We start from the raw sequence: 12,059 nt of genomic DNA, 5'->3' as shown, positions 1-12,059 counted from the left end.
AGCCATTCAGGAGCTTTCCTGCCTAGTGGCACAAGATAAAACTTCTCAGCTACCACACACCAACCAGAATCTTCTGCAGGGGAACTGGTTATACATGAGAACTTTTTTCTTCTATTTTGCATGCTCATTATATGATTTCTGAGTTAGTTGATCACACAGTTGACGAGCAAACAATAGAGCAAAGTAATTTGATAAATCTTACAAATATGAAGGTGTCAAAAAGGAAGATGGGTAATCAGGAAGATTTGGTGCAGAAAAAGCATGCTCCAGACATGACTTGATTTAATTCACAAGGGGTTTCACTGACATAAAAACAAAAGAATATGAAGAGATTGTGACATACTGTAATAAAATTTAAACAGAAGCATTCTAAGGAATACCAGTAGGAATTAGAATCTCTTTGCATTTATGTTACATTCATTTCAATGGTCCCAGTTCTTGTTTTGCCATTTTTAATTGTCTTGGGACAGGAGCCAAGTGTTTATGCTTAAGTGTACAGCATTAAACATGCAGGTCATGCAAAATAAATATTAAAGTAAATCATGACAGGGATAATAAGTAAATCAGAACACACCTACTGCATAGTCATTTTTATTGAATATCCATGGATGACTGAGGAGCCTGAAGAAAATGGCACTGTGTGAAAGCATTAACTGGATAATCCTGTAAGCATGGGACAGCTTAAGACCTTGGTATCTTACCAGATGAAAAGAATCCTTTGATCATTTAATGGTTACAGTAAATATAAGATATAATTCCAGACATGGGCCCCGCATAATATTGCGGTTTTGCTGAAATTTTCTGCCATCAAGATCCTGATGTAGCACACATCCAAAAAAATATATTTGCGGGAGTAATATGATCCATGAATTTACAGCTATGCTTCCTAAGGTGGAGCATTGATGAGGTTTTGGAGATGAGGCCCTTGATGGCTGCCATGAATTCAAGCAGGATCTCATCTCCTGAGCACCAGCTGGGAACAACTCATTGATCTGGGAGCCTCAGTTCCCAGAATGGGCATCAGCAGATCATCAAGGTAATCATGTGGGGATGATGAATTTATAAAGCATATAAAGATCACATTGATCCCAGGTACTTCAAGATGGAGGGAGACCACTGAAATCACTTTCAAAGCCATGAAGAAGATTTTTTCTTTTTTTTTTTTTAATTCTATTCTTGACTTAATTTCCCTCTCTTTCCTCCATGACAGTTTCACTGTGTGTGAAGACATACAGAGGGGCACAGAACACTTTGGAAAACTTCTGTAGCTTTTCAGAAACACTGATTTACAGCTAATTTATTGAAAGCTTGTATGTGTAAGGGTTCTTCTTGCTTCTGTAGCTGGCAGAGCAGAATCATTACTTGCCACCTGCTGAGATGCCTATCACAGATTGGCTCAGACAATTGCTGTTTACCACTGTCTGGGATTAAGACAAATGCACAACAAGTATCATAACATAACTCTTGTCAGACAAACTTGATACATTATTCCTTTCAAATGCACTAAAGAATTAGTGGAAGAAAGGAATGGGACAGCATAATAATTCCTGATTTCAATGTCAAGAAAGCTTACTTGAAAATTTAATTCAAATTGATTTGGACTGGAAGTAGGAAGCTGTGGTAAAGATGATGATCAGTCTCATTGAGATGAGGGGAAGGGCATAGGGATCACTGCAGAGATAACATGAGTTTCTCAGAAATAAAAGGGTTAGAGTTAGGGTTAGGGTTAGGGTTAAGGGTTAGGGTTAGGGTTTAGGGATTAGGTTTAGGGTTAGGATTCAGGTTAGGGTTAGGGTTAGGGGTAATGGTTAGGGTTAGGGTTTAGGGTTAGGGTTAGGGTTAGGGTTTAGGGTTAGGCTGAGGCTTAGGGTTAGGGTTAGGCTTAGGGTTAGGCTTAGGTAAGTGTTAGGGTTAGGGTAAGAGTTTAGGCTTAAGGTGAAAAATGACTTTGTGGCTTGTTTCAATGGAGGTCTTTGCTAAAGGAATATGCCACCTGACAGTCTGAAACAGAGTACAGTCTGCACTGCAATGTGACTGTGCCTTCCAGCTTGTGCTTTATGGCATCTTCTTGCTAGCAGCGCTGAAGTTATTCGAACCAGTAACACTGCCAGTGTGTCCAGCTTCCCCCACCAGTTTCCAGTGTAGTCTAGTTTCTACTGAATTTGAATATGTGTCTTCAGGCAAGGAACAGATAAGCTCTTAAATAAAAGTGTCTGTGAAGTCCATGGTAACAATGAAAAAGAGAGGGGCAGAGTGAAAAATATCAAGCAGGCTGAAAACCTTTTCTAGATAACAGATCATGGAAAATGAGAAATTACTTGCTGGCCTCTAATATATTAGCTAAAGTAATGTGTGAATGTTATTTTTATGATGAGCCACATGAGTGGTGCAATCCTGCAGAAATCTGAAGATTTCTTGATAATTTCTGAGCATCCCAAAGAGCCTGGTTCAGGACATGAGTCACTTGCAAAAGGAACTCAATATTGCCCTCTCGTTACTAATTTGGGTTTTCCACCTCCAGTAGGAAGTATATTTTTAAATATCATTACTTGAACAAAGACAACATTAGCAAGTCAAACTATATTGCGTAAGAACTATACTTTTTTACAGGAGACCATAAAATTATGCATTTTATGCAATTTATCATATTGTATTAATTCAAAGGAAATCAAAGTGAATTCTAAAATTCTATTTTAGAATTAATTTCAATTATTCTAATACTTAAGCATTTTTGTTAATGCAATAATCCTTCAGTAATAGACTAATCGAGCATGTCATTCTGTGCTTTGTTTGCACATTTTCAAGGGTAATCATCACTGTATGGCAAAACTATCTCTAGTCCCTATCATTCAGAACAATAACTGGTGCATGTAACATCTATAATGAGGGATTAAAACTCACGTATCTAGTGAATATATATGAACAATAATAACATTACTTTAGCATCAGATTCTAATTCATCACTCCCATGAAATATTAGCTTAAATGGGAGATTACTTATAAAGGAAGATTTTATTTTTATCAGTTTCAAATCTTTAATCTAGACCATACCTTTCCATATTTCTGAACATGTCAAATATTAAGAATTAAGCTCATTGGAAAAACATAATGGGATATATATTCCATGTTGAATTCTCAGTAAGACCATAATGTAAGGAATTGTGTTGATTTAGAAAGAAAATCTGCAGAAGCAAGAAATCTATTGCTTTCCTTCCAGAAATGTGCTTTCTTAATTTACATGTTAAATTACTTCTTTGTCTTTTTTTCTTATTTAAATTTAAAAATAAATTTCATCAAAGTAATTATCACTTAAACCTACCACTAAATTGTTCACTAAAACCTAGCTAGTCTTTAATTACACTGAACCAAATTCACACCCATCTTTGAAAAGGATGGAAAGGAGGACCCTGGGAACTACTGACCTGTCAGCCTCACCTGTGTGTCCGGGAAGATCATGGAACAGATCCTCTTAAAGGCTGTGTTATGGCAGGCAGCCAGCACAGCTTCACCAAGGGAAAGTCCTGCCTGAACAATCCAGTGGTCTTCTATGATGGAGTGACTGCATCAGTGGACAGGGAAGAGCTACAGATCTATCTGTACTTATGTAAGGCCTTTGACAGAATCCCCACAACATCCTCCCCTCTGACCTGGAGAGACACAGATATGATAATTAGAAAATACAAGATTACAAGAAAGATGTGGACAAACATTTAGTAGGGCCTGTTATGAAAGGAAAAGGCTTAATGGTTTTAAACTAACAATATAGATTCTGACTAGTTATGAGTAAGATACTTCTTATGATGAGAGTGGTGAGACTCCAGAAGAGGTTTCCCAGCAACCTGATTTAGTTTAAGATGTCTGTGATCATTGCAGGAGGGTTGGACTAGATGACCTTTGAAAGAAGGTCCCTTCCAACCCAAACTATTATTATAACTCAGGATTGACCAGTATCAGTATTTGGACATGTTCTGGTGCTTTTTTTTTTTTGTTTTTGGTTTTTTTTTTTGGTTTTTTTTTTTTTTTTTTTTTTTTTTGTTTTGTTTTTTTTTTTTTTTTTTTCAGAAAAACATTATCTTCATAAGCTTCAAATGGAGTGGATATTTAGTGTGCTGACTGCCTCTGCTAAAACCCAATAAAAGGCACAGATTCCCATGGTAGACTATTCCAGTGTGTAATAAAGTGAATAGCTGAAACGAAGAGAAGAAGAAGACTAAAATAAAAAGAATGAAAAAATCTTCTTTCTAAAATGAAAGAAGAAAAAGTAGCTATCATGGGAAAATAAGAAGAATGTAAGACAATACAAAACAATCCAAGTGCTTCTAATTTACAATTCTCTTGTAACACCTGGGAGCTTCCAACCAACCCTAGCCATCTCAACACCCACAAAATCCCCTGTTTCACTGAATGTCTCAGCTTGTGTTCTCCCTAATTGTCTGAAAACTATACAATAATAACTATACAGATAGGGTTGTAGCTCTAACTGGTGACCTGGATGAAAAGTGTGACAGGAATTAGAGAATACAACTGAGGGATTCTCATGACCTGCGGTTCCTCCCCTCTCTCTGACCACAACACATTGGAATTTTTCACTCTGAACGAAGGACAGTGTGCACTGTTTAATTCCAAAACCAAATCACTTTGTCTTAAGATGCCACTGTGGTTACCAAGTAGCAGTAATGTTATTTATCTGCCACATCATTCCCATGCCTCATGAACACATGGAAAGTGATTAAGGTTATCAAAAATCTCACAGTACTCATGTATTAAAAATACATATCAGCATTGTACTCTGTTCTCCTCAAGAACGAATCAATATGTTTTGAGAAATTTTAGGCAGTATAATAAAAGAAAAAAAAACAGCTCCTAACAATATTTATATGCTGACAAAACCAATAGACAGATCAAAAAAATCACCTAAGCATTCCTCAGGCAGTTACTTCCTGGAATACTGAGAATAACTAGGATGGCAAAACAAACCTTCAAATTCAACAAGGTTTACTAGGAATGCTCAAGATGCTGTCTGCATCTAAAATGTATAATCCCAGATGGAAACAAAGCTCTCATTATTAGTCTAACTTTGGAGTAAGTAAAACTAGAACTGTATTCACTGGAGGATAAGTGATGATTAAACAGTTGTAACTTTCATCAGGTGAAGAATAGGAAGCTAAAGATTAGAAAAGATAGAAAGTAAATGCTAAACTTGTCTAAGAAGCATTAAACTTTCAAAAGAAAGAATGAGTCTTTTGGACCAGGAAGAAGCAAGCAAGGAACATAAAGGCAAACCTGAGATGCCAAATGGTCTCATACTGGTCTGCATCAGTTCAGACTAGACTTATCCCAGGTATGGTCCTTCAAGTTATTGAAATGGAGTCAAAATATGTTGAAGCCAACTAATTATCTGAATAGGAGAAAAACTAGCTCTAGATAGGTTAAGAAAAGAATTGGTGAATGAAGTTGCTTCTAAAAAACTCTTAGAAGTTTTTTAAAGTGGCCTTTTAGAGGACTAAAAAATAATACGGGTATCAGGATTAACCCTGGAAATTATAATACAAGAAATCATCTTTACTTTAGCTAAAACCATTTAAAAACCATAAATCATTCTAGCGAAACCATTTAAAATTACTATAAGATGTAAAACATCTCTTCTGACACAACTGTGCAGTTAGTGCTATAGAACATGTGTGGAGATTAACCCTTCTAAATGTGGATGTGTACATTTGTGTGCTCACAGTAATAATTTGAAATCTGTAAGAACTCAGCAGCTCTTTTGTAAACTCCAGCAGTCCTTACCCATTTCAGCTGTGGCTGTCTGAACCACAGTTGTCTTCTTGGTGCTCCTGTAATGAGAAAGGAATTTATTTTCCTGTATCTGAGCTGAGATAACAGGTTTGCCATACAGAGCTGACTATTCACAGAAACTTTTCATTTGTAAATGTAGAACACTCTGCTGTGGTATTTTAAATTTTCTATTTCTAAGAAATAGAAATTTCTGCTTTCCACTCTCCTAGTAAAACCACTCAATTTTTTAGTTCATCCTCTGCTGCTTCTTAGCATAACTGTCTTTCTCTAAGGGTCTGTATGGCAGTTCCAATTAAACTGCACTACCCTAAATATTTTTCCCACTCTTGAAATATGTTTTTGTTTTGTTTTTTTATTTCCAGCAGACTAGTTACAAAAATATTGAACAAAAAGTAAAAACTTGCTTGATTCTATTTAAAAAGGAGAGGCAATAACAACAGCCAAGAAAATCTACTAGATGGTTCTTTTAATAAATACATTAAAGTCTCTTTTATTTTTCTCCATTTTTAGCGACTAACATAACAAAAACTTTCAGATCATCAAACCAGTTTTCACAATCTGCCATAAATTTGCATTTCACAGAAATAATCCTGACAAGCACTAATAGATGAACGTTGTTGGTGCAATAATAAAACAATATAAGGCATATTTACACCATCCTTACATACAGAACACTGTACACACAAAAAAATCACAGATCCAGAACAAAGTAAATTCAATCCCTTAGACATTTTACGTTTATAGGCTTGGTATCAAACAAGTAATTCTCCAAGCAACAGACAACCTCTTGTTCTTGTGTGATTTATTTGTAATATTGTGCTCATGCAAAATAGGTATTTGATTTATTGCATTAACATTGAGAGAATGTTGGGAATTAGTTCCAAAAACCAGTTCAATTGAATTTTAAACCCTGTTTGTCTTCATCCTTAGCAAGTCTGAGTAATTTTTAATGGTGACATAAAATGAGGTGTTAACTGATGATTGAGATTTTTGTTTTCTACGTTCCAAAATAATAATAAAGCTCAACTGACTGTGGTTCAAAAACCATCTTTCTTGACCATGCAATTTTTTTTCTTTGCTATTATGAAGTGGTTTAGATGAGACATCTTTTGCATTTTTGAAGTTTCTATCTTTTTATATATATATTTTTAAAGAAAAACACGTACTATCCAACATCCACTGTTCACAGAAAGAAATAAGCAGCAGGAATAGCTCTAGTGGCAGAGTTGGCCAGGAGGAGGACATCAGTAAGAGGCAATGTAACAAACATCAAATGCCTCAGAGATACGTCAGGAAAGAGTTGATTATTATAACCCATATTTCTGTAAGAGTTCAGACTGCCAGGGACGTTTGCGCTCTGGAAAGTAATCTGGAATGTGGATTTTTTTAAAATCTTGAATACATTTTCTCATTTCTTCCTCAACACTCAGCTTCTCACACACCTTCTTTTTGGAAAGATTTGTTTCTCTGGACTTGCTAATGAGAGTTTGAAAGAGTTCACTGTTCCTGCGTTTGTCTGGTGCTGGCATCCACTGCACCGGGGCCTTCTTAGATGGACGATCCAATGTCAGGGTATTTGGCTGGTGGGCTGTGGATGGCTGAGTGCTGGTGGCATTTTCTTGAGGGGTGCTTGCTTCTGAGTGGCTGTCACAGCTTGAGGTGGACAACTCATTACAGGAAGTCCCACTTTCACTGCCCTTGTCCAAAACTTTGTCGTGCTTCCTTTCTTCATGGTCTTGTTTGGGGGAAACGGTTCGCTGGGGGGGCCCTAATATAAAGCAGGAGAAAAAAAGCGTTAAGCAAGCACTGCTTTACAAATAAAACTGATCAGATACCATATAGAAAAGCACAATTCAGAGTCTCAGCTGGCAAAAGTTGGTCTCATTTCCTTGTAGGCAACAAAACTATACCCAACTGGTACACAAATTGAAGGTCTGGTCCTCAAAATTCTCACTCCGAAAAATGGTTACAGCAAGAATAACTTCACTGCCTGCCTCAGAATCCAGGTAACGAAGCATGCACGATGCTCACAAATTAGCTGCACTGGAAATCCCTGCATGCAAGTTTAAATGAACTAGTTTCCTATTACACTGCAAGAAGTTAATTGTGATAAATTAGATTTGGTTGTATAAGGGAAATACTACTGTACAATTTGCAAGCTCTTCACTTGAATAAAAATATTCCAAGGATTTGATTTTAATTTTTTTTTTTTGGTAGCTCTTAATTCACCTTCCCTGAACAGTGTACACATACTGTGCTTTGCAGATATCAAGTCTGCAGAAGCCCTAGACAGAAAAGGGAGTATTAAACCTAGGATAACAGAGAGATTGCTCACTGCTGACAGAGTCTTTAGGGTTTTGGGTTTTTTTATCCTATAATGATTTCACTGCACTTCTTACTGTCAGTTGTTACCCAGACTTGGTGCAATCTCAGAATTCAGCTGTACACCTCCTACTGCACAGGCTGGCAGGGAAAAGGAGGTTATGAAGTTACGGGTAAAGAGGCAGTCTGCCATGGCAGGGGAGTGGCCCACCAGCTTCTTGGCAGGCATTGCTCAGCAATTCACATGCCTGAAAATCAGACCTAGGCTCTTATTCCCTCCATATATCATTTTTGCTTTGAAGTCATATGCAGAATATGAATGTGAAAATTAAGTGACAGCCACTAAATCTGTACAAGCATTTTCAGTTTTGAAGACTTATTTCAAAATTCCAGCTGTGAAGTGAAATGATGCTATGCTGACATCATATAAATGTCACAATCTTAATTTAGGACACTATCTAAAGATGACAGAAATATCTATGGAGTTTAAGGAATGTTGGACGGGACCAAAGAGAAAAATTTCAAAGATGTTTAAGGATCTAAATGAAAACATAGAGTGGGGATTTAGTGGCAGGTGTGTGTTTGCTGCAAATCCTAAAAGTGTCCAAACATGTTGGGTATCTAAATATCTTATGAAAACTAGATTATCCCTACAGTTTATCCAGACACCACCAGCACCAGTTAACTGCCATTGCCAGTACCAAAACTCAGTTGACAGTTCTATCTTGGGTCACTGGGACAGAGTTGCAAGATTTTTGATTCACTTAGCATTTTGTTGTTCAGAATTACAAATTAGAAATGCAATTACAATTACAAAAAAGTGCAGAGCAATATGACCACCCCACCCAGTGGTCTTTTTGACAATGCAGTTTTGTGACTCAAAGGAACCTAAGAAGATTGCAGTATTTTATATGAGATGGATGTGGGAAAAAAAAAAAAAAAAACAAAGCAAAGCAATACACAAAGGAAAAGAAAGATTAGTCTAACAATAGCAGCATTGAACAACCTGCTTTTCTTTTGTTTTAGCCAGCATCCCAAGGATGCTGTGTCCCATTTCTGTAATCCATCTACAGAAACCCATGAACAATCAAGAGCCAAAGAGAGACAACAATACTACAGGGCTTGTACTTACATTATGCAGAGTGAAAAACAGAAGCAATTTTCTACTTCACTATATTCAATTCAAATATTTAACACATGGCTGCAGCGATTTCCCTCCTCTTTCTCTTTCAGAAGTTTGATCACCTTCTTAAATAGATTTACATGCTTTCCTTCTATTGTTGTATCTAGCATTTCATTTCATACCTCAAACCATTATATGAATATGCTAAATTGAGAGTCAGCTGGCATTATGGAACTACTCTGGCTTTGCAGCATGCAATTATCAAATGGAGTCATTAATCAGTCAGTGATTTCAGTATTGTTACTCTGATTCTCAGTAACATGATTAACATCCATATCTAATCTAGTTTATAATCTTGGCTTCTTCAAATATAACAACGCACTCTACAACTAAGAAATTAAAGCTTTTTGTTTGCACTACTCAGTAGTCTTCAAATCTCTTTCCTGCCCATTTCTTTTGCTGCAACTTCATCTATCAATATGTTATTTCTTGTTGGTTGCTCTGTACTTCTTTATTGGTACTCCTTGCTTCTCATGAACTCAAACCCACAATGTACTACGGATCTATTTCAGAAAAGCACATTGAAATACACCTTCAAGAATATAAAAAGATCCATTTCCTGCTATAAGATTATTCAGGAGCATGACAATAGGCAGATATTTAAATACTTTTTTGGATCACAGCCCTGAGGTTCAGTATCTTACAGCAGTGAGCTCCATATGCTCCACTGAATCGCTGAAATTCATAATGACTTGAATCGAAACACAAGTTTCTCCCACACCTCTCCTTTTAAAAATTAACAAATCCTCCCTCACAAAGAATTCTTTATATGCCTATGCACTGATTTCTCAGTAGTGTGTTATTAACAGAAGCAACAGTTCTGCTAGAGGGGAGGTTTTTCTCACAGTATTTTCTGCCAGCTAAAACCCAATAGAATTTTAAAATATATATATAGAAGGATATACAAGAGATTTGTTGAATTTTCAACATCAGGGATTATTTGATAAATTTAGCTACCTTTCTAATTGAAAAAACATATTGTTATTGCCCTTTCTGCTGCCACACTTTTCACTGTACCTCCTCAGCTATTCCAGGATAACACCAAAGACATTCAAGTAGTTCAGTCTACCTGAAACTACTTATTTTCCAGGAGTGCAGAGTAGTTCTTAAAAACTCAGAGAAGGTATATTTGCTCCACTGTGCACACGGGATCATTTAGGCTGGAAAATAAGATCATCAAGTCTAACTCCTAACCTGACACTGCCAAGTCCACATGTAAGACTAAAAAAAATCACTGACTTGCAACCTGTCTCTCCTGCTCCTGCTTGTTCCAGGACCTCCACCAGCTGCTGGTTCCCCAGCTTGAAGAGGCTGAAGTGAGTCACTGCATCTCAGACCTCTCCAACTCATTCTCCTCTGCAAAGATATATCCTGTTGCCCTCTTCACTGCCTAGTTCTCCAAACAGCTCCCAGGTAGCACTTCTCCTCCAGGCAGTTCCAGTTGACGCTTTTTCCTTTAATGCTCTTATATGGCTGCATCTCTCATAGAAAGTTAGAAAGTGAGCTAGCCCTTTACCTGGGCTTACTCATCACCTCCACTATGGTGATGTCATGGTTTAACCCCAGCTAGTAACCAAGTACCATGCAGCCACTTGCTCACTCCCCCAAGAGTAGGATCCAGGAGAGAATCAAAAAGGTAAAAGCCAGAGAACTCATGGGTTGAGATACAGACAGTTCAACAGGGAAAGCAAAAGCCGTGCACATGAGCAAAGCAAAACAAGGAATTAATTCCCTGCTTCCCATTGGCAATCAGATGATCAGCCACCTCCAGGAAAGCAGGGCTCCATCACATGTAACGGTGACTTGGGAAGACAAATGCCATCATTTCCAATGCCCACCCCCTTCCTCTTTCTTCCCCCCACTTTATACAGTGAGCATGATCTCAAAAGGTCTGGGATATCCCTTTGGTCAGGTTGGGTCACCTGTCCTGGCTGTGTCTCCTCCCAGCCTCCCACACACCCCCAGTCCCCTCACCAGTGTGGCAGTATGAAAAACAGAAAAGGCCTTGGCTCTGTGTAAGCCCTGCTCAGCAATAACAAAACCATCTCTATGTTGTCAACCCTCTGTTCACCACAAATCCAAAACATAGTTCAAGCCACTGAGAGGAAAATTAACTCTACCCCAGCCAAAACCAGAACAGGTGGCTACTAGATTCCAAAGTCTAATAAACTTGAAAGAATAGTTCAAAGACATTCTATGATCAGGAAGGCATATTACACTTTGACTGTGTTTACTCCTCATCTGTGTTGCTCTCTGCGCAGATTTTAGCCAACATTTCCTGAGAACCAACTAATAAAAGAATCACCCTCAATCACTAGAAAATATGTATGGAAAATTATCTAGAAACTTATAAACTTGATTCTCTGAAGTGAAAACCTGCTTCTATCAGTTATGACAACCAAAACAGAAGCCAGAAGAAATTCTCTCAGACTTCCAGTCAAACAGTAACTGAGCAACAGAGCTCCAGTCAGAGAAAGAACAGGCCAAAAACCACAGCAAATCATCCGGTGGCCAAAAATTATTGGTTGAAAATTGTAACCATGTATTTACATAAATTGCTGCAGATATTCATAAAGTGCAGTCTGAATAACTACTCAAAGATTTTTTTTAGCTCTGTCTCCTGCATCAGAGAAAAATACCACACTGGAAACATTAAAAGTATAAAATAATGATATTCTGCTTATCTATATTTCAGTTTTTGTAGATACTTATTTACTTAAATATTTGTACAACAGTCTTAAAACAAAAGAAATCA

At 37.3% G+C, this 12,059-nt stretch overlaps 1 protein-coding gene across 1 annotated transcript in view; it reads right to left on the bottom strand.

Moving 5' to 3' along the window:
- Positions 1-6,257: 6,257 nt before the first annotated feature.
- The window catches only part of KCTD8 (potassium channel tetramerization domain containing 8), a 96,089-nt gene continuing 90,287 nt past the window's right edge, over positions 6,258-12,059 (bottom strand). Inside the window, exon 2 of the mRNA XM_053940673.1 lies at positions 6,258-7,567. Within this exon, the coding sequence (XP_053796648.1) occupies positions 7,107-7,567 (461 nt within the window). The 3' untranslated portion in view covers positions 6,258-7,106. The remainder of the gene's footprint in view (positions 7,568-12,059) is intronic.

Source organism: Vidua chalybeata, chromosome 4 (genome assembly GCF_026979565.1).
Source record: "Vidua chalybeata isolate OUT-0048 chromosome 4, bVidCha1 merged haplotype, whole genome shotgun sequence".
In the NCBI taxonomy this organism is placed as follows: Eukaryota; Metazoa; Chordata; class Aves; order Passeriformes; family Viduidae; genus Vidua; species Vidua chalybeata.
This window is presented reverse-complemented; position numbering and strand designations above follow the sequence as displayed.